Source organism: Berghia stephanieae, chromosome 13 (assembly GCF_034508935.2).
Source record: "Berghia stephanieae isolate SIO BIC M18660-M18661 chromosome 13, UCSD_Bste_1.3, whole genome shotgun sequence".
In the NCBI taxonomy this organism is placed as follows: Eukaryota; Metazoa; Mollusca; class Gastropoda; order Nudibranchia; family Aeolidiidae; genus Berghia; species Berghia stephanieae.
Window position 1 is genome coordinate 29,791,944 of NC_088372.1, and position 22,500 is coordinate 29,814,443.

Below are 22,500 nucleotides of genomic sequence, written 5' to 3' on the forward strand. Positions count from 1 at the left end.
TCAGTGAAAATGTCCAAATCTCACTTTGCAGAAAGCGCTTCAAAATTTATTGTCTCTTTGGCTTAAGAAAAAAGTTGTGTACTGGATTGGTAATTCTCTTCATCAAACACAGTGCATCTTCATCAAGATATGTAGTTCCCTTTAAAAGACTTTCTGATAAAGGAAAGTTTTATTTAAGGGGGGGGGGGAAGCGTCACTAAAGGGTCATTTTTTTTTATTTGATGAAATATCCTAAACTTCTATGCACAATGTTTGGGAAGGATTATTGCATATAATTGTTTTCGAAAAAGTTGCCCATTGCTATGGAAACAACGCCATATTGGAAAATAAACAACACATCTTAAAAAGTCAAAGGCTTTTTTGTTTATCAACCGATTGCCATAATATTTTGGCCAGAGGTAGAAAAAAGGAAAATAAAGAGGCCCTCGATTAAGTTCAAAGATATTACTCGATTATTCTCTTTGAAAAAAAGTTACATAATTTGAAATTACTCATAAATTAAAAAAAAAAAAACGGCTCCTAGAGGACCTGCGTATTTGTATGACACTCATTTGTAGCAAGTTTGAAGAAGATTGGTTGAAAACTGAGGGAGGAGATAGGTTTATAGTGACGAAAATTACAGTTTTGAGAAAAACGAAAGTAAACGAGTTTAGGGAAAAACTCTCCTCTCACTCTCTGATTGGATTGTGACCACATGACAATATTAAGAACAAAGTGATTGGTTGTTGAAGATAGAGGAGAGTTTTTACTTTTAATTGATGTTTTTGCCTTTACTTAGTTATAAAGACTATTAGATATTCTTTCATAAAATCAGTCCACTGAAACTAAAAATGGGCAGCATTTAACCATACCAAGGGTCATAAAATACGTTTTTTTGAGTCGGAAAAACTGAAGACGAAGTTGTCGTGCAATTTTTTATGCAGACAAATGGTCACATGACAACATCCTACCAAAATCTAATTTTTAGCAAACGGGGTCAAAATTCATCATTTTTAATGTCGCTCCCCCCCCCCCCCCCCCCCCCTTAACAGCAGTAAGGGAAATGTTAAAATATTCTGAAATTGAAGAAGACATTATTTCAGTGCCGATGGCTATCGATCGCATTTGGATTCTATATCAGTGGTATACACAATTGAGTAAAAGTGTTTCAAGGGTGTGGGACGCATTAAATAAAGGATCTCCTTTTATCTCCATTCTCTTGAAAAACTGAGGAAATGCCTTGTACATCATCTTTACCGTCCCAAGCTGCTCCACAATCTCCAGAGCCAGCTTCACCACAAACACAATCTCTTTCCACACGTTCCAATATAACCATCACACATTTCCAAACAACACTAAACAACATCACAAATAAGTACAAAGCAAAAAAGAAAGAATCTACTCAACGCATAAAGAATACTGTGTGAAAACTGAATCAACGGGACAAACACCAGACAAACAATTAAAATGCTTCGCCATAGGCTAGCAAGCTCAGCCACAAAGTATATCCCTGTAGCCATATTAATGACAAATTAAGAAATATTATTAAATCACTGAAAAGGAAGATTAAAAGGCTTGAGCACAGGCTTCTTGATGTTGAGACAAAATTGAAATTTTCTTCAGAAATAAACTAAAACTAAAAAGAAGTGAACAACTTGAGGAATGTGATTTTATTAAGTAAAAGGACCTTTTCATAGAGTTTTTGGAACTGTCAGAGAAAGAGTCAAATTTGGATAAAGCAATAATAGATACAAAAAAAGAACAACTGTTTCTTCCAAAATTGAGAGAAACCATCTATGCCCTTCTGTTAATGATTGTCCCTGTAAAATCAAGCTCTCGTGTCATTAAAGTTATCTGGGAATCTCAACTGAATCGTGACATAAAGGATTTACCATGATCTGCAACAGTTGCTCAGATGGCGTATGAATTGGGTGTTTTTAAGCAATATCCAAGCTGTGGAATTTATTTTCAGGAATGACGACATATCTCTGTCATGAGATGAGGCATCCTTGGATGGATCACATATTAATGAGATTCATCCAACAGCAGACAACACAACAATTGTGCTTGATGTTCGTCACATTCCAGGGATGTCTACAAGTGACTATGTCCAACGAGTATTGAGCTACCATCGTAATTCAAAGGCCAAGGATCATTTCACAGTTCGCTATTATTGGCAAAATTTTGACACTGAGAAAGAAGGTGAGGATTATGATGTTACAGTCTGTGACTTCCTCGCAGGTCTAGTCCTTAGAGATTTGCTCATTATGTAGCTGATGGGTGAGTAACCACTTCTTTCTGGTATTTTGTGTTTGGCACCCTTCTGAATGCATTGTGTACATCATTACCACTTTCAATACATAGCCCCGAAAGAGACAAACAAAACGGTATATAGATTGTCTGTGTAGGTCACATAGTATCTTCAATATGTAATTGCTTTCGATTACGTAACATTTAAACATTATGTAATAATTCACCATTTATGTTTTGGGTTCAATGTTTTTTAATACACTTTGTTGTATTGCAATTGGAAGTATGAACAGTTTGGTACATGTAATTTGTTGGTATCGATTACGTGAGCAGATGATTCACAGCATTGTATCTGAGGTATATGACTGGCATGATTATGCTATATTGCCATATTATTATGTATTGATATGCCGTTCAGTTTTTGGATCAAACACTTCTTTATTGTCTTTATAGATTGCCATCACTAAGACAAGCAATTTGATATATTATTTGTCACAATGAGATGTTGGGAAACCGAAGATAGAGCAACTTGTTCATTAAATTAATATTACTCATTTTGATTACATAACTCTTGTCTCATATGACATACAGTACGACATTAAAAATAATAATTCTCCCCCTTTGTTGATGTAGTGGCATTGCCTATGATTACACGAACATTTTGATATATGATTCCTTAATATAGACTTGATATTGACCTTATCGTTGATGATTATTGTTGACACTTAATTTCGGTCACAACTTTTCATTACTAAATCAGGGTACAAAATTGGTCGAAAATTTTCGACTTCAAAATGTCATAACTCCATTTCTAATCAAGATAGAAGCAAAATTCAAACTGTTTTGAAATCAGTGCTGCCAGCACTTTCAAATGATATATGTATCTAATGCATTAGTGACATTTAGATTTTTTGTTAAACAGCCTATTAATCCATTAGCCTAGTAAGAGACGAATCCTACATGTATTTGCAAACCGAGTAGAAAGTTTTGGGTAAGGGATGACACTATGATAAGAGAGTGTTTGAGTGTGTGTTGGGGGGGGGGGGGGGGGAGATAAAAGAAACAATGGGTCACCTGATGACTAGATCAAATGAGTGTTACAGTCATGGAGGTGTTTCATGACCCCTGAACAGTGACTCTTGATTTCCCCCCCCCCCCCCCCCCCCCCCCCCCCCCAGATAAGTTTCCCTATTGTTAATTCAGGATAAATAGTTTCCACCAAGAGAGCAATAAGAGTATTTCGACTCGGGCTTCAATTAAGCTATACTATAATCGCATAACTTGTCTTTTAATGATATCATTAAGACCCAAGATTTGTTGTTGGTTAAAGTAATGCGTTGAATTGTATTAATTAACAAATAACACACACACAAGACAGCAAAGTCCATCCATTGCATGTTTTGCAGTGGCAAACCAGCTACCGTGTTACGTAGATCCTGCTAGGTGCCCGGACAGTATGGTAGACACTCACTCTTTTGTTTGTTCTTGTTTGGTTTGGCCTTTATTATTCTTTGTTCATTCTGTTTCTATGAATTTAATTTTTTTTATTTTCATTTTCTTCTCTCATATTTGTTTTGTGTTTCTGAGCAAGATTATTTATTTACTTACTTTTGCCTCTGATTATTCGTTCCATTTATGAGCCTCCTGACCTCCCATAGTGGGCTGGGAGGTACATGCTGTGTCTTCTATCCCCCCATACCCGTTTTCCAAATGTTTCCTGTCATTGTCTTGGAATGAGATTACTCAGTTTTGTCCTGATCCTTGCCGGAGTTCCTTGGCTGGGAGGGAAACAGTCAAATGTATAGTTATAGTTTTGGGAGATGATATTTTTTTCCTTGTAAATCACTCTCTGTTATGCATTGTATTATGTTTATGTTACATATATTATATGGTTGGTAAACATTTCAGTGTATTCCTCTTAGTTGGGACCTGTGCTTGTGTCTGGATGAGACTTTTAGGTGATCTCAAACTAAGTACTTTGACGGTGTGCTCTTGGAATCTACATCTATGCCCTATTTGAAGCAATTCCCCTTTGTCTTACCTTTTCTTTTGTGCTTTAATTGTAATTATAGAACTTTTTACTTTCCCATTTTCTTCCTTTTTACTGGCGCTGATATGACCTAAATGTGTTGCAAGCGCCGTAAAACCCTTAAAAACAAACAAAACATTTATGAGCCAGTTTTTCTTTTCATTTTCCTTTCTCTCCTTTTTTTTCGACTGGATAAATCGTTTTTCGTTTTTCGGAATGAGCAAGATTTATTTATTTATTTAGTTTATTAATTTTTAAAAAATTAATTTAATTTGTACTTTTTTTGTTGACTTTATTTTGTTTCTGAGAAAAATGTTCATTTTTTTGCCTTTGTTATTTTATATTTGTTTTGTTTCTGAGCGTGATTTAAAAAAGGTATATCTAAACATCATTTAACAATGAAAAAGAGTCAGGATGAGGAAGGAGGGGGGGGGGGGGGGGGGGGTGACTTTTTTGCAATGTTTTCTATAGAAAAAAAACCCAAACAAGTTTGAGTTCTTATATAGCTCAATACCCACCAAACAGACTCAAAGTGCTTTACAAAGGGTCCTTGACCAACAACGTATAACATGTAGAATGAGACACGACGCCTGTTAGTGCTATAACATTTTTTTCCAACAAAGCTAACGACCAGGTACTCATATTCCATCTGAATGTGGTGAGAGAATGTGAGTAAAGAGATATTTCCAAGGGCTCAACTATGTGCCGAGCGAGGCTTGTACCCAGGACCTTCACATCTGAAAGCGAGTGTCATACCACTAGACCATATTACCGCACAGAATTAGAAAAGAAAAAGGAAAATGATCTTTTGTAAATTTGAATTAGATCACCTCTTAGAGGGAAGTGAAAGGTACTGTATGTTCCGTGAAAAAATTTTCAATTTTGACGGCCGTATGTTACAGGTATGTTAAATGTCTTTTATTTTTTTCTGTATAGGAAAATGGCTGAATTGCCAGAGAATAAATTGCAGGGGTCGTCTGGAACTACGTCAGCTCCTATCAACTACTTCAAAGAGAAGCTCATTCTTCAGGAGGAAGAAAAGCAGTTGAAGAAAATGCTGGAAAGGTTTCAAGATCAACAAAACCGACTGAAGGTACCTTACTTGCTAACATTTGTATTAAATGGGACATCATCAGATTCACTCATTTTTAATGTTTTAAAAAATTAAACTTTTTTTTTTTAATTAAACATTTTTTTTTTTTAATCATGAGGCAGATAGTATGTGATACAGAAAATTTTATTTTACTGATGTGCTGCTAGTATTTTTTCCAATTTATGTTTTTACAGACTTATGTACATTTTGGTTATCTATCAACAGACACTATATAATGTTTTTTTTTAATTTTTTTATCACTATAAATTGATAGTTCATTCCTATTTAAAAAAAATTATTTTATGAAAATCAATTTAATATGTAAATGATATTAAGGATTTGAATGATACGATGATATCATAATCGTATTAATTATTGTTAAGCCCATTGAACTACACTTTGTGAGGAAAATTCATTATACAGTGCTGTATAATTACAATTGTAGCCACTACTGCTGCTACTACTACTACTACTACTACTACTACTACTACTACTACTACTACTACTACTACTACTATTGCTACTGCTGGTACTATTACAACTACTACTACTACTAATACTACATACTACTATCTATACTACTTAACTACTACTATAATAATACTACTCATACTACTACTACATACTACTACAGTACTATATATATTACTACCACTACTACTGCTACTACTACTATACTACTACTACTACCTACTACTACTACTACTACACTACTACCACTACTACACTACTACTTACTACTACTACTACCATACTACTACTCTACTACTACTACTACTACTACTAACTACTACTACTACTATACTACTACTACTACTACCTACTACTACTACTACTCACTACTACTACTACTATCTACTACTACTACCTACTACTACTACACTACCACTACTACTACTACTACTACTACTACTACTACTACTACTACTACTAACTACTACTACTACTACTACTACTACTACTATACTACTACTACTACTAACTACTACTACTACTACTACTACTACTACTACCACTACTACTACTACTACTACCACTACAACTACTACTACCACTACTACTACTACTTCCACTACTACTACCACTACCACTACTATTACCACTACTACTACTACTACTACCACTACTACTACCACTACTACTACCACTACTACTACCATTACTACTACTACAATTACAATTTCTTGATTACGACTGATTTCAATGCTTGTTATCAACGTGCAGATTGAGGAGCTGGCATTGCTGAGCATGATGAAAATGGAAAAAGAAAAGCTAGAGAAGGGCGAGAGTGCTACCAGATCTGCAGCTGGTTCATCCTCTTCTAAGGTAGTCTCATCTGTCACATCTGACGAAATGGCCGACTATGCAGTTGTTGGATTTGTAAGTATTTAACATTTTTAGAACAGGGTAACCTGGGTGGGGTTCCTGACCTCCCATTGCCCACAGTGGACAGGGAGGTGCTTACTGTGTCTTCTATCCCCCTATATCTGTTTTCCAACATGCTTTCTATCTTTGTCTTGGAATGAGATTGCTTGGTTTTGTCCAGGCGGAAACAGTCAAATAGAGTTTTGGGAGATAATATTTATTTCCTTGTCTGGGTGGGGTTCCTGACCTCCCATAGTGGGCAGGGAGGTACTTACTGTGTCTTCTCCCTAAACCTGTTTTCCAACTTGCTTTCTCTCTTTGTCTTGGAATTAGATTACTTGGTTTTGTCCAGGCCCTGGCCGGATACCCTAGCTGGGAGGGAAACAGTCAAATGTATAGTTAAGAGTTTTGGGAGATGATATTTATTTCCTTGTAAATCATCTCTCTGTTATGCACTGTATCATGCTTTATTTACGTATTATATATGATTTGTAAACATTTGAGTGTATTCCTCTTAGTTTTGGGAGATATTTTTTGTCTTGTAAATCATCTCTCTGTTATGCACTTTATTGTTTTGTTTACATATTATATATGATTTGTAAACATTTGAGTGTATCCCTCTTAGTGGGGACCTGTGGTTGTGTCAGGATAAGAATCTAGGTGACTGGGTGGGGATCCTGACCTCCCATAGTGGGCGGGAGGTACATGCTGTGTCTTCTATCCCCCCCTTACCCGTTTTCCAAATGTTTCCTGTCATTGTCTTGGAATGAGATAACTTAGTTTTGTCCTGACCCTGGCTGGAGTTCCTTGGCTGGGAGGGAAGCAGTCGAATGTATAGATAGTATGCAGATGTCACTCAGGCCTTTGTTATTGTTTTTGCCACCCGCGGTTTGTGAGTTGATCTCACTAAACTATTAACCAGACTATAAAAGTTCTTGGTTACACAGAGTTTGTGTGTTGGTCCGTTATACTTCCGGATGGCAATGTTGTGAACTCCTTGGCCAAGCGCATTCTATCTATAGTTATAGTTTTGGGAGATGATATTTTTTCCTTGTAAATCATCTCTCTGTTATGCATTGTATTATGTTTAGTTTACATACTATATTATATGATTTATAAACATTTGAGTGTATTCCTCTTAGTTGGGACCTGTGCTTGTGTCTGGATGAGACTTTTAGGTGATCTCAAACTAAATACTTTGATAGTGTGCTCTTGGAATCTCCACCTGTTTCGTATTTGAACTAATTCCCCTTTGTCTTACATTTTCTTGGGTACTTTAATTGTAATCCTAAAACTTTTTACTAATCCATTTTCTTCCTTTTTACTGGTGCTGATATGACCTTAATGTGTTGCAAGCACCGTAAAACAAACAAAACAGAACAGGTTTACAGATTTTCCCTATATTATTTACAGAGTTCAGTATGTTATAAAAACCTCAGTATATTTACCAATCACTTGCTTGAGGATATAAAGCAAGAAGTGCATTCTGTATTTTTTACTGGATTTCAACACTCAGATAGTGGTCAGTTGATGTGATGTGTTTGTGTAAAAGTTCAGTAAATTGTTGCTTCCTGATTTGGCAGCCCTGTTAGAATAATTACTTACTTACTTAATCCTCTTCGGGCCTTGAGGCACATAGACATCCACCAGACATCTCCATTTTTTGCGATCAGCTGCTTTTGCGGTGGCTGTATTCCAGGACAGGCCTGCTTCCTTTAATTCTTTCTCCATGGTCCTTCGCCAGGTTTCTTTGGGTCTTCCCCGCTTTCCCTTCCCATCTGCTGTCCAGTACAAGGCTGTCTTAGAATAATTAGCCTGCTTATAATTGGAAATAATAATTTAAATTTTGACATTTGCCTCTTTTTTGTAAGACTGATAAAATCATATCATTAAGCATGGTTTAGGCACATTATAATTTGAATTTTAAAGATATTAGTACAACTTCTAATCTTGATTGTTTTTTGTTGGTTTTTTTTGGGTTTTTTTTTATTATTATTTTTTTTCTTTAAAACTTTTATTTTGAATTTACAGCTAAGCGAAGATCCTACGGTGATTAATCAGCAAGCCCTGGACTTGAACGTGGCACAACAACCTGGGTATTATGGACACGGTAAGTTGGTTTTTAAACAGGTTGGACCCACTTGAGTGTCAATTGGTAGGTGGAAAAACTGTAATCCTTTTAATGATGGTGAATGATAATAATAATAATAATAATAATAATAATAATAATAATAATAATAATGATATGATTTCAAAAAAAAATAATTTGAAACAATAATAATAATAAGAAGAAGAAGGGAGGACGATAAGGTTGATAATAATTCATGTAAAATGTGGGCAGTAGAGACCTGAAGCCTCTCAGCTCTTTAAACCAGTTTAGATTTTTCCACTTAAACACATGGAACATACAGTGCTTTGGCTTCCGAGAAAATATCCCAATTTTAATGTCTTATCCTCTTTTACTTTCATTGTGGGATGCCTGATCTTAGTTACAGTAGAGAGAGAGAGAAAGTGAGTATCATACTTGTCAATTTTAAAATTTTTTTTTTATCAGGGTACCAGAACCTTGAGGAAGAGATGGACAGTGAGGAAGAGGAGGAAAAAGCTGATGCCGCGGATGAGGCCCGGACCCACCAACTCATGTCTTTCATGGAGGATTTCTGATAAAGTGTTATACCATTCCCACCTTTGAACCATGGGAAATACTTAAATCAATGGAAACAGACAAAAGAGTTAGTTATGAGCTCACAGCTCACATAAGTCAAGTTGAAAGTGTTGCCTGTTGTACAATGTCTTTCATGGAGGATTTCTGATCAATTGTTATACCATTCCCACCTTTGAACCATGGGAAATGCTTAAATCAATGGAAACATACAAGAGTTAGTTATGAGCTCTCATAGCTCACATAAGTCAAGTTGAAAGTGTTACATTTTGTATGATTCCAATTTGATTTTTCTCGGAATATGAAAGATCGCCAAAGTTGAAAGTGACAGGAGCCCACAGTGCTACTTAAGTCGAGCTGAAACCATTACCTGTTGCACGATTTCAAGTTAATTTTAGGGGAATTAACAAAGGCTTCAGGGGTTGGTTGAGCATTCGCTTGACATGAAAAGGGACTGGGTGACGTCAATTTTTTTTTTTCTTTTATAAGACTCCTCTGTTCACTAAACAGTAATTTGGTAATAGCAGAGACTTTTATAGAACTTTATAGAAACTTGGATAAACCTGGTTTCCATGTGGTTTATGGCTCTGGACATTTTTTACAAAGGCTTTTACAGTTGAAGCAGACAAGAGATAAATATAAGCACATCTTTCAACATAAGTTTCAATCAGTTGGCTCGTCATGAATGGGATAGACCTGCTCCAGATTAGAAATTGTGTCAAACTATTCAGGATACCTTTTCATGCAACTCCGTCCTACAAAATTCCATTATTCCTCGCAGTAACATGGGAAAAAAAAGGAGTCGCAAAAAAGAAAGAAAAGTGACCAAACTTTTATGGGGGTTGAGATGACCTAGTGCTTTTCCATCTGGGGGACCTGGGTTCAAGTCCCGCTGTCAGGATATTTTTTCCACTTAGGCAAGAAACTTAGCCCCCGTTGCTCACTTTACTTTGTGGTGCTGCACTACAGCTGACATTCTGGGTGGGGTCTTCTGACCTCTTGTGGTGGGCTGGAGGTCTTTTGCTGTGTCTTCTATTCCCCATATTTGTTTTCCCTCTCTATGTTGCTCTCTGTTTTTGTTCTGGATTAAGAATGTATGATGCCTTTTTTGAGAGATATTTTTTTCCTCCCCGATAAATCACCTCTCTGTTAATGTTATGTTCCATTTTATGAGTAGTTTTGAATACTGTATTTTGTATTTTGTACTATGTAAACATTTGAGTGTATATTTCATAGCGGAATCGTTTGCTTTTGCCTGGATGGGACTTTAGGTCATGTCAAAATAGGCACATCGTTAGATGGCTCCTGGAATCTGCTGTCCCCTATTTGACCTACCAGGCCCCTTTGTCTTCCTTTTTCTTTGTTGCTTTTAACTTCAATCTACAAATTTCCTCTATCATATTCCTTTTACTGGCAGTAAAATTATCTCATAGTATCGCAATTGCTGTAAAATCCCTAAAAAAACAATTTGCTGACCCCTGGGTTTATTCCTGTAAATAAAAGGAATTTTGTTTTTATAATTTTTATTATTATTTACTTGGTGCTTTATATATAAATGCCCATATTCATGGAACCATCAGAGTTGATGGATAGAGTTTATTCAATCTGTGATTGGATCTGCGATTTGACAAGTGAGTTGGAAAGGAATCTTGAGTGACACTAGCTGCTCAAGAGGCTACAAAATCACATTATTATGCCCTCTTTTCCCCAAGACCATTCAATCCCAGCTTGTCTCAAACTGGTATAATGCCGGGTTAAGCTGATGTGGAAAACGTTTTAACTTTTGACCTTTGTTTGATACAATTATTGAGGAGATTGAAATTTGCGATGAGGGAGGCAAATCCCTATTTACTAACTGCTGAAAATCTTTTTTGCTATTCCTAAGAAGCAAATGGTGGGTTGTTTTCAGTTACCTGTATGATCAATCAATAAACTTAAAATAAAATTATGTTTTGCGGTTTTGAAATTGTCCAGTTGTGTGTCATCTGCTACTTTAACAAAAAGTTGTCATTCATTTGCATAACGGTCTATCCATGTAGGTCCGCCTCATACCCTACAATCCAGGGATAGCTTGTTACGAGGCGGATATCCCAGTGCCGAATCGGATGAGTCCTGATTTGATTTGAAGGTAGGGTGGCCAGAATCACAGCTTTCAGCTGAGGCGTGAATGGTTTGTATGGTGGCTCGTCAGCATTGAGCTCACAATAAAATTCTGCTTTACAATTTTGAAGTTGTCCAGTTTTTTTGTCGTCTGCTACTTTAACAAACAGAAATTGTCATACATTTGGGTTTAAAGTCAAGCCCTGTAGGTCAGTCTCATTCCCTACAATTGTTACAAGGCGGATATCCAAGCGCCGAATTGGATGAGACCCGATTTGTTTTGAAGGTGGGGTGGCCAGAACCACAGCAGGAATGATTTGTATGGTGGCACCACATCTTTTTTGGTTTCTCTTTTGAAATTCTGGATGTTACTGCAACCAGCATCATCAGTGCTGGTTTTGCTTTTGTTACCGTTGTTAGGACTGGAGTTAGAAGTTAGCAAACTGTAGAAACGTCATCTAAAATTCCGACTGCGGTGTTCCTTCGTAAAAATTTTAATCCTGATAAAATTTTTGTTTGCTGTTGGTTCAAAAGCGTCATTTAACCCTGAAATGCAATATTCGACTTAAGTTGAACAAAAAAAAAAACTGTGTTCGATACTTGACGTTTGACTTAACCTTTAACCACATTCTCTGTTGAAATCCTGGATGACACGACTAATTCTTTTTTCCCGTTAGTTCTAGAGTTAGAAGTTACCAAACTGTAGAGACGTCATCTCCTAAAATTCCGATTGCGATGTTCCTTTGTAAAAATCTGAATCCGGACAACAATGCTGGTGATTCAAAAGTTTTTTAAAGAATCGTTGATGGATAATTTTGAGAATCATTCCGTGATTTTGGAGTTTAAGATGGGAAGACTTGTTTAGCTGCCTTTGGGCATATACAAGAACAGATTCATCTCTGCTTGATTTCAGACTGTTTTCATGGGAAGAGACACAAGATTGACATGAATTGTATTGAGTTTCTGGGATCGACTCTGGGGACGATTAGTAAAGATAACTGGATGGTGGGTCTGGAGAGAGATTTGTCTTCGGAATGGGAAAGGGTAAAAAAAGTTGAAAATCTTGGTGTCTCTGGTGTATTTTATTGATATTGTTGTTGACCAAGAGTCTAGTCCTTTAGATTTAATAGTACTTTAGTAGTGATGCATCTGCCTAAATTTGACCTAAACTGACTTATGTTGTAGACAAATCAAGTCGGCATGACTTAAATTCTCTGTGTACTCTTTAATCTTCTAAGAAATGAATTGAATTGGAAAAAATTCAATCCTCAGAGGTTAAGTCTTCCTCCTGGGTAGATGGTATCTACAAGGGAGTTCCCAGCTTGAAACTAATGTATATTTTCAATACTGAAATCGGAAAGAGACAGAATCCTTCGGAGCTTGTAAAATATTAAAGGATTATTTCTGCTTTACTCTGCTTATTTGTATGACATCATTTTTGGTTAAGCCACATTCTCTGTTGAAATCCTGGATGACACTGTGACCAGCATCGTCATCCCTGTTTCTGCTAGTTCTTTTTCCCATTGTTAGTTCTGGAGTTAGAAGTTGCCTAGCCGTAGAACATCATCTCCTAAAATTCTGATTTCGGTGTTCATTCGTTTTTGTTTGCTAGTGATTCAAAAATCATTTAAACCTTAACATGCAGTATTCGACTTAAGTGGAACAAATAAAAAAATACTGTGTTCGAGACGCGAGGTTAGACTTCACCTTATACGAATTCTAAGACATTAATTGAAATGGAAAAAATTCAATCCTCAGAGGTGAAGTCTTCCTCCTGGGTAGATGGTATCTACAGGGGAATCAGAAGGGAGTTCTCATCTTGAAACTGCTGTATATTTTACAATACTTAAATCGGAAAGAGATAGAATCCTTCGGAGCTTGTAAAATAGTAAAAGATTATTCCTGCTCTACTCTGCTTATTTGTATGACATCATTTTTGGTTAAGCCATATTCTCTGTTGAAATCCTGGATGACACTGATCAGCATCGTCATCCCTGTCTCTGCTAGTTCTTTTTTCCCATTATTTCTGGAGTTAGAAGTTACCAAATTGTAGAAACATTCCCCTAAAATTCCAATTGCGATGTTCCTTTGTGTAAATCCGTGTCCGTATGATAATTTGTTTGCAGGTGATTCAAAAGAGCCACTTAAGGAATCGTCGTTGGATAATTTTGATAAGCTTTCCATGATTTACAGATTCATTTGATTTCAGACTATTTTCATGGGAAGAGAGACAAGATTAACATGAATCATATTGAATTTCTGGGATCGACTCTAGGGATGATTAGTAAAGAGAACTGGGTGGTGGGTCTGGAGAGAGATAGAACATAGGATCGTCCTCGGAATGGGAGAGGGTAAAAAAAGAAATTGAGAATCCTGGTGTCTCTAGTGTATATTATTGATATTGTTGTTGACCAGCAGTCTACTCCTCTAGATTTAATAGTACGCTAGTAGCAATGTATCTGCCTAAATTTGAACTAAACTGACTTATGTAGCAGACGAATCGAGTCGGCGCAACTTGAATTCACTGTTTATTCTTTACCACATCTTTTTTGGTTTCTCTTTTGAAATTCTGGATGTCACTGCAACCAGCATCATCAGTACTGGTTTTGCTTTTGTTACCGTTGTTAGGTCTGGAGTTAGAAGTTAGCAAAATGTAGAAACGTCATCTAAAATTCCGACTGCGGTGTTCCTTCGTAAAAATTTTAATCCTGATAAAATTTTTGTTTGCTGATGGTTCAAAAGCGTCATTTAACCCTGAAATGCAATATTCGACTTAAGTTGAACAAAAAAAAATACTGTGTTCGATACTTGACGTTTGACTTAACCTTTAACCACATTCTCTGTTGAAATCCTGGATGACACTACTAATTCTTTTTTCCCGTTAGTTCTAGAGTTAGAAGTTACCAAACTGTAGAGACGTCATCTCCTAAAATTCCGATTGCGATGTTCCTTTGTAAAAATCTGAATCCGGATAACAATGCTGGTGATTCAAAAGTCTTTTAAAGAATCGTTGATGGATAATTTTGAGAATCATTCCGTGATTTTGGAGTTTAAGATGGGAAGACTTGTTTAGCTGCCTTTGGGCATATACAAGAACAGATTCATCTCTGCTTGATTTCAGACTGTTTTCATGGAAGAGACACAAGATTGACATGAATTGTATTGAGTTTCTGGGATCGACTCTGGGGACGATTAGTAAAGATAACTGGATGGTGGGTCGTTCGATTGTTTAATGCTAAAGATCCCTACACTGCTGCCCCTTCAAAAAGGGCAGGGTGGCTGGATGTGGGATACTCACTTGTACCTTTCTGGAGCTCTCGGTATTCTAAGTGGAGAAATAAAGGAAAGGAGCCCTTACCTAGGGCGTAGCAACAAAAAAAAAAGGGGGTCACTTAAATGAGGAAAGCCCTTTCCTCGGGCTGAACAAAAAAGGAAGGCCCTTTCCTGGGGCTGAACAAAAAGGAAAGCCCATTCCTAGAGCTGGGGCAAAATTATACTATTTACAAGGTTGCTAGCCCTTGCACCTAACTGTCCAAGACAGAGCTGTGGAGGGACTGCTCCATCGAGGGCTCCCTCTCCTTCATCTTTTTGTTCTGCTCTCGGAGACGGATAACCTCTGCCGCCTCGCTCCGGAGGGAGGCCAGCTCCTGCCTAGCCCTCCTCAGCTGATTCCGCAGGCTGCGGAAGTCCCCCTGGCAACGGCGAGATCGGTGTCGGCAGCCAGCTTGTCGTCATCACTGTTTCTGCTAGTTTTTTCCCCCATTGTTAGTTCTGGAGTTAGAAGTTACTCAGCTAGAAAAGTAATCCCCTAAAATTCCGATTGCGATATTCCTTTGTGTAAATCCGTCTTTTAAAAATATTTTTGTTTGCTGGTGATTCAAAAGAGTCATTTAAGGAATCGTCGGTGGATAATTTTGATAAGCTTTCCATGATTTTAGAGTTTTAAGACGGAAGATTCATTTGGTTGGCTTTGGGCATTTACAGGAACAGATTCATCTCTGCTTGATTTCAGACTGCTTTCATGGGAAGAGACACAAGATTGACATGAATCATATGATTCTGGATCGACTCTAGGACATTGGTAAAGATAACTGGATGTGGTCTGAGAGAGATAGAAAATAGCATCGTCTTCGGAACAGGAAAGGGTAAAGTTTAAATCTTGGTGTTCTAGTGTATATTATTGATATTGATGGTTGACCAAGAGTCTAGTCCTTTAGATTTAATAATACTTTAGTAGGGATGTATCTGCCTAAATTTGAACTAAACTGACTTATGTTGTAGACAAATCAAGTCGGCATGACTTAAATTCTCTGTGTACTCTTTATTCTTCTAAGAAATGAATTGAATTGGAAAAAATTCAATCCTCAGAGGTGAAGTCTTCCTCCTGGGTAGATGGTATCTACAGGGGAATCAGGAGGGAGTTCTCATCTTGAAACTGCTATATATTTACATTACTTAAATCGGAAAGAGATAGAATCCTTAGGAGCTTGTAAAATAGTAAAGGATTATTCCTGCTCTACTCTTCTTGTTTTTATGACATCTCTGTTGAAAACTTGGACGACACTGTGACCAGCATTGTCATTACAACTTGGTTTTGTAGTATGTCTGTTTGTGGTGGAGTTAGTTACCAAACTGTAGAAACGTCATCTCCTGGAATTCCGATTGCGATTTCCTTTGTGTAAATCCATCTCTGTATGAAAATGTATTTGCTGTTGTTTCATTTAAGGAATCGTCAATGAATAATTTCGTTAAGCTGTCCATGATTTAGAGTTTAAGACAAAAGACTCATTTGGTTGGCTTTGGGCATTTACAGGAACAGATTCATCTCCATTTGATTTCAGACTGTATTCATGGGAAGAGACACAAGATTGACATGAATCATATTGAGTTTCTGGGATCGACTCTAGGGACAATTGGTAAAGAGAACTGGATGGTGGGTCTGGAGAGAGATAGAAAATAGCATCGTCTTCGGAACGGGAAAGGGTAAAAAAAAGTTTTAAATCTTGGTGTCTCTAGTGTATATTATTGATATTGATGTTGACCAAGAGTCTAGTCCTTTAGATAAATTAATACTATAGTAGTGATGTATCTGCCTAAATTTGAACTAAACTGACTTATGTTGTAGACAAATCAAGTCGGCGTGACTTAATTCACTGTGTACTTTTTAATCTTCTAAGAAATGAATTGAATTGGAAAAAATTCAATCCTCAGAGTGAAGTCTTCCTCCTGAGTAGATGGTATCTACAGGGAATCAGGAGGGAGTTCTCATCTTGAAACTGCTGTATATTTACATTACTTAAATCGGAAAGAGATAGAATCCTTAGGAGCTTGTAAAATAGTAAAGGATTATTCCTGCTCTACTCTTCTTGTTTTTATGACATCTCTGTTGAAAACTTGGACGACACTGTGACCAGCATTGTCATTACAACTTGGTTTTGTAGTATGTCTGTTTGTGGTGGAGTTAGTTACCAAACTGTAGAAACGTCATCTCCTGGAATTCCGATTGCGATTTTCCTTTGTGTAAATCCATCTCTGTATGAAAATGTATTTGTTGATGTTTCATTTAAGGAATCGTCAATGGATGATTTTGATAAGCTTTCCATAATTTTAGAGTTTAAGACAAAGACTCATTTGGTTGGCTTTGGGCATTTGCTGGAACAGATTCATCTCCATTTGATTTCAGACTGTATTCATGGGAAGAGAGACAAGATTGACATGAATCATATTGAGTTTCTGGGATCGACTCTAGGGACGATTGGTAAAGATAACTGGATGGTGGGTCTGGAGAGAGATAGAAAATAGCATAGTCTTCGGAACGGGAAAGGGTAAAAAAAGTTTTAAATCTTGGTGTCTCTAGTGTATTTTATTGATATTGATGTTGACCAAGAGTCTAGTCCTTTAGATTTAATAATACTTTAGTAGGAATGTATCTGCCTAAATTTGAACTAAACTGACTTATGTTGTAGACAAATCAAGTCGGCGTGACTTAAATTCACTGTGTACTTTTTAATCTTCTAAGAAATGAATTGAATTGGAAAAATTCAATCCTCAGAGGTGAAGTCTTCCTCCTGAGTAGATGGTATCTACAGGGAATCAGGAGGGAGTTCTCATCTTGAAACTGCTGTATATTTACATTACTTAAATCGGAAAGAGATAGAATCCTTAGGAGCTTGTAAAATAGTAAAGGATTATTCCTGCTCTACTCTTCTTGTTTTTATGACATCTCTGTTGAAAACTTGGACGACACTGTGACCAGCATTGTCATTACAACTTGGTTTTGTAGTATGTCTGTTTGTGGTGGAGTTAGTTACCAAACTGTAGAAACGTCATCTCCTGGAATTCCGATTGCGATTTTCCTTTGTGTAAATCCATCTCTGTATGAAAATGTATTTGCTGTTGTTTCATTTAAGGAATCGTCAATGAATAATTTCGTTAAGCTGTCCATGATTTTAGAGTTTTAAGACGGAAGATTCATTTGGTTGGCTTTGGGCATTTACAGGAACAGATTCATCTCTGCTTGATTTCAGACTGCTTTCATGGGAAGAGAGACAAGATTGACATGAATCGTATTTTCTGGGATCGATTCTGCGGACGATAAGTAAAGATAACCGGATGGTGGGTCTGGAGAGAGATAGAAAATAGCATCGTCTTCAGAACAGGAAAGGGTAAAAGTTTTAAATCTTGGCGTCTCTAGTGTATATTATTGATATTGATGTTGACCAAGAGTCTAGTCCTTTAGATTTAATAATACTTTAGTAGGGATGTATCTGCCTAAATTTGAACTAAACTGACTTATGTTGCAGTCAAATCAAGTCACTGTGTACTCTATATTCTTCATGCTGTCTAACTTTTCCAACCATCATGTGATCAGAATATATGTCGAAACTTGACCAGATTTATGATTTCCCCCTTTGGAGATACTCTTATGCTCATCATGAAAGTATTTCATGAGAACAGTTATTGAAATCGATTTGGCTGTCATTTTGGAAAGCGCCATGAAACAGACTTATGATTGCTATGAGTGTTATTTAGGAAATAACAACACTACTTTTCTTCCTCATTTGTCTTAACCATAAAGGAGAAAAGGAAAATTCTAAACGTTTACAAATCCTAAGAAATGAATTGAATTGGAAAAAAGTACAATCCTCAGAGATGAAGTCTTCCTCCTGGGTAGATGGTATCTACAAGGGAGTTCCCAGCTTGAAACTAATGTATATTTTCAATACTTAAATCGGAAAGAGACAGAATCCTTCGTGGCTTGTAAAATATTAAAGGATTATTCTTGATCTACTCTGCTTATTTGTATGACATCATTTTTGGTTAAGCCACATTCTCTGTTGAAATCCTGGATGACACTGTGACCAGCATCGTCATCCCTGTTTCTGCTAGTTCTTTTTTTTCCCATTGTTAGTTCTAGAGCTAGAAGTTGCCTAGCCGCAGAACATCATCTCCTAAAATTCTGATTTCAGTGTTCATTCGTTTTTGTTTGCTGGTGATTCAAAAGTCATTTAAACCTTAACATGCATTATTCAACTTAAGTTGAACAAATAAAAAAATACTGTGTTCGATACGCGATGTTAGACTTCACCTTATACGAATTCTAAGAAATTAATTGAAATGGAAAAAAATACAATCCTTAGAGGTGAAGTCTTCCTCCTGGGTAGATGGTATCTACAGGGGAATCAGGAGGGAGTTCTCATCTTGAAACTGCTGTATATTTACATTACTTAAATCGGAAAGAGACAATCCTTAGGAGCTTGTAAAATAGTAAAGGATTATTCCTGCTCTACTCTTCTTATTTGTATGACATCTCTGTTGAAAACTTGGACGACACTGTGACCAGCATTGTCATTACAACTTGGTTTTGTAATATGTTTGTTTGTGGTGGAGTTAGTTACCAAACTGTAGAAACGTCATCTCCTGAAATTCCGATTGCGATTTTCCTTTGTGTAAACCCATCTCTGTATGAAAATGTATTTGCTGATATTTCATTTAAGGAATCGTCAATGGATAATTTCGTTATGCTTTCCATGATTTTAGAGTTTAAGACAAAAGACTCATTTGGTTGGCTTTGGGCATTTACAGGAACAGATTCATCTCTGCTTGATTTCAGACTGTATTCATGGGAAGAGACACAAGATTGACATGAATCGTATTGAGTTTCTGGGATCGACTCTGGGGACGATTAGTAAAGAGAACTGGATGGTGGGTCTGGAGAGAGATTTGTCTTCGGAATGGGAAAGGGTAAAAAAAGTTTTAAATCTTGGTGTCTCTAGTGTATATTATTGATGTTGATGTTGACCAAGAGTCTAGTCCTTTAGATTTAATAATACTTTAGTAGGGATGTATCTGCCTAAATTTGAACTAAACTGTTGCAGTCAAATCAAGTCACTGTGTACTCTATTGAAACTGCTGTATATTTACATTACTTAAATCGGAAAGAGACAGAATCCTTAGGAGCTTGTAAAATAGTAAAAGATTATTCCTGCTCTACTCTGCTTATTTGTATGACATCATTTTTGGTTAAGCCATATTCTCTGTTGAAATCCTGGATGACACTGATCAGCATCGTCATCCCTGTCTCTGCTAGTTCTTTTTTCCCATTATTTCTGGAGTTAGAAGTTACCAAATTGTAGAAACATTCCCTAAAATTCCAATTGCGATGTTCCTTTGTGTAAATCCGTGTCCGTATGATAATTTGTTTGCAGGTGATTCAAATGAGCCACTTAAGGAATCGTCGATGGATAATTTTGATAAGCTTTCCATGATTTACAGATTCATCTCCATTTGATTTCAGACTGCTTTCATGGGAAGAGACAAAAGATTGACATGAAGCATTTTGAGTTTCTGGGATCGACTCTAGGGATGATTAGTAAAGAGAACTGGGTGGTGGGTCTGGAGAGAGATAGAAAATAGGATCGTCTTCGGAATGGGAAAGGGTAAAAAAAAATAATTGAGAATCCTGGTGTCTCTAGTGTATATTATTATTGTTGTTGACCAGCAGTCTACTCCTCTAGATTTAATAGTACGCTAGTAGCGATGCATCTGCCTAAATTTGAACTAAACTGACTTAGGTAGCAGACGAATCAAGTCGGCGCAACTGGGTGGGGATCCTGACCTCCCATAGCGGGCAGGGAGGTACATACTGTGTCTTCTATCCCCTTATATCTGTTTTCCAACATGCTTTCTGTCTTTGTCTTGGAATGAGATTACTTGGTTTTGTCCTGGCTCTGGCCGGAGTCCTAGCTGGGAGGGAAACAGTCAAATGCATAGTTATTGTTTTGGGAGATGATATTTTTTTCCTTGTAAATCATCTCTCTGTTATGTATTATTATTTTTATTTTGAATGTATAATGTAAGCATTTGAGTGTATTCCTCTTTGTTGGATTTTGTGCTTGTGTCTGGATGAGACTTGTAGGTGATTTCAAACTAAGTACATTGGTGGTATGCTCTTGGAATCTACATCTGATCCCTATTTGTTCTCAGATACCCTTTGTCTTACTTTTTCTTGGGTACTTTAATTGTAATTCTAGAACTTTTTACTATCCCATTTTCTTCCTTTTTACTGGCGCTAATATAACCTAAATGTGTTGCAAGCACCGTAAAACCCTTAAAAACAAACAAACAAGTCGGCGCAACTCGAATTCACTGTTTATTCTTTATTATTCCTACTGGCTTGAACTTTTCCAAACATCATGCTTATTTGTATAATAAGATTTAATGGCTGTCAGAGTGCAATGCTGCATTTCCCTTATATATTTGTATCTTGAATGCTTGTTGAAAATATCTGAGGTTGGCTCTGAGGATGTCTGTTAGGCTTTTACCTTTTAAATCTACGGTGGTCTCAGATTCTCCATAGTACTAGTACTGTGCGTGCTTTGGCTTTAGTTAGAGAATGGGCCGATCTCTCACAAATTCAATGACCTTCTTTTTGAAGTCATCCGTCTTGATCACACGCGATACAAAAAAAATGAGCAGTGCTACAAATGGCGACACGCTAGTTTTTATTATATCTGTGTTGTGCCGCCTTGGAGGGGACTTCTAGAATTTCTTGTTGTTCATTCATTTGTCTCGTGTGTTGTATACTATTTATTGTGAGCCATTTTTATGAGTACTCACTAAATACTAAGACTACCATTCAGATGCATGCAGCGGGTGGTTGGATGGGAGCATCACCCTTGAATCATATACCTATGATGTTTGCATGGGTGTACGATCCGATAGTGATGTCGTTTCTTCTCTTTACTAGCCTATCCTGCTTCTTTGGTTTGTGATTGTTTTTTTGACAGGGGATATTTTTTTTTCTGTGAATCTTCTGCCTGTTTGTTCTTGGTTATTTATAATTTAGCTTATGATATCTTTAGGTTATGATTTTGATTTACATTTGTACTATTTTTGTTAGATTGCTTGTTTTTTTGTTTCAGCGGTCTCTCATATAACCTCAATTGTGTTGGAAGAGACCTAAAGCAACAAACAAACAAACAAAAACAGATGCATGCAACAAAAAAAAAAAACCCCAAATCAATTGGGAGACATTGGGGTCTTGATGTATTGATAGTATGTCTTGTTTTAGTTTGTTTAGGAAATTGTCGTTGATATGTCTGAATTTTATATTTCAGATGATGTTTGTCATTCCATCTTCAAATTCTCGTAGTTCAGGTATGGATGGGGCTGGTCTGGTATATCTAAATCCAAAAGTTTCTTTATTTTTAACCTTTTGGACTGGGTTTAAGTAGAAAAAAACTCGCCATCTGGTGTTTCTTATAAATTTTTCTGTTTTGTTGATAAGAGATTTGAAGTATGACCAAGTTTGGTCCAGGTGCCATCATAGCTAACGGCTATGTCCAGGGCACCATCCAAGTTGAAGTTGAAGGACTCAGGTTGATGAGTCCTGCAATATTGAAAGACTTTGTCCCTCATCAAGATTTTTTGACACACTTGGGATCTTGGGATTTGTTTTTGATGTTATTTTATTCACAGGACTCCTTTTTCGATGCGATTTTGCCATGGTTGTTTTGGTTG

General features: G+C 36.7%; 1 protein-coding gene and 1 long non-coding RNA gene across 2 annotated transcripts; both read left to right on the forward strand.

Annotated features, from left to right (window-relative positions):
- Positions 1 to 5,194: 5,194 nt before the first annotated feature.
- Positions 5,195 to 11,323, forward strand: LOC144958646 (uncharacterized; the record flags this gene model as incomplete). The annotated part of the gene is given in 4 exon segments (XM_078890755.1): positions 5,195 to 5,351; positions 6,576 to 6,731; positions 8,748 to 8,826; positions 9,271 to 11,323. Coding segments are annotated over 4 exon segments (498 nt in total). The 3' UTR covers positions 9,381 to 11,323.
- A 4,353-nt stretch (positions 11,324 to 15,676) lies between these two features.
- Positions 15,677 to 21,966, forward strand: LOC144958608 (uncharacterized). The gene is made up of 2 exons (XR_013642480.1): positions 15,677 to 18,143; positions 19,592 to 21,966. It is a non-coding gene; the product is annotated as an uncharacterized LOC144958608 (long non-coding RNA).
- The last annotated feature ends 534 nt before the right edge of the window (positions 21,967 to 22,500 follow it).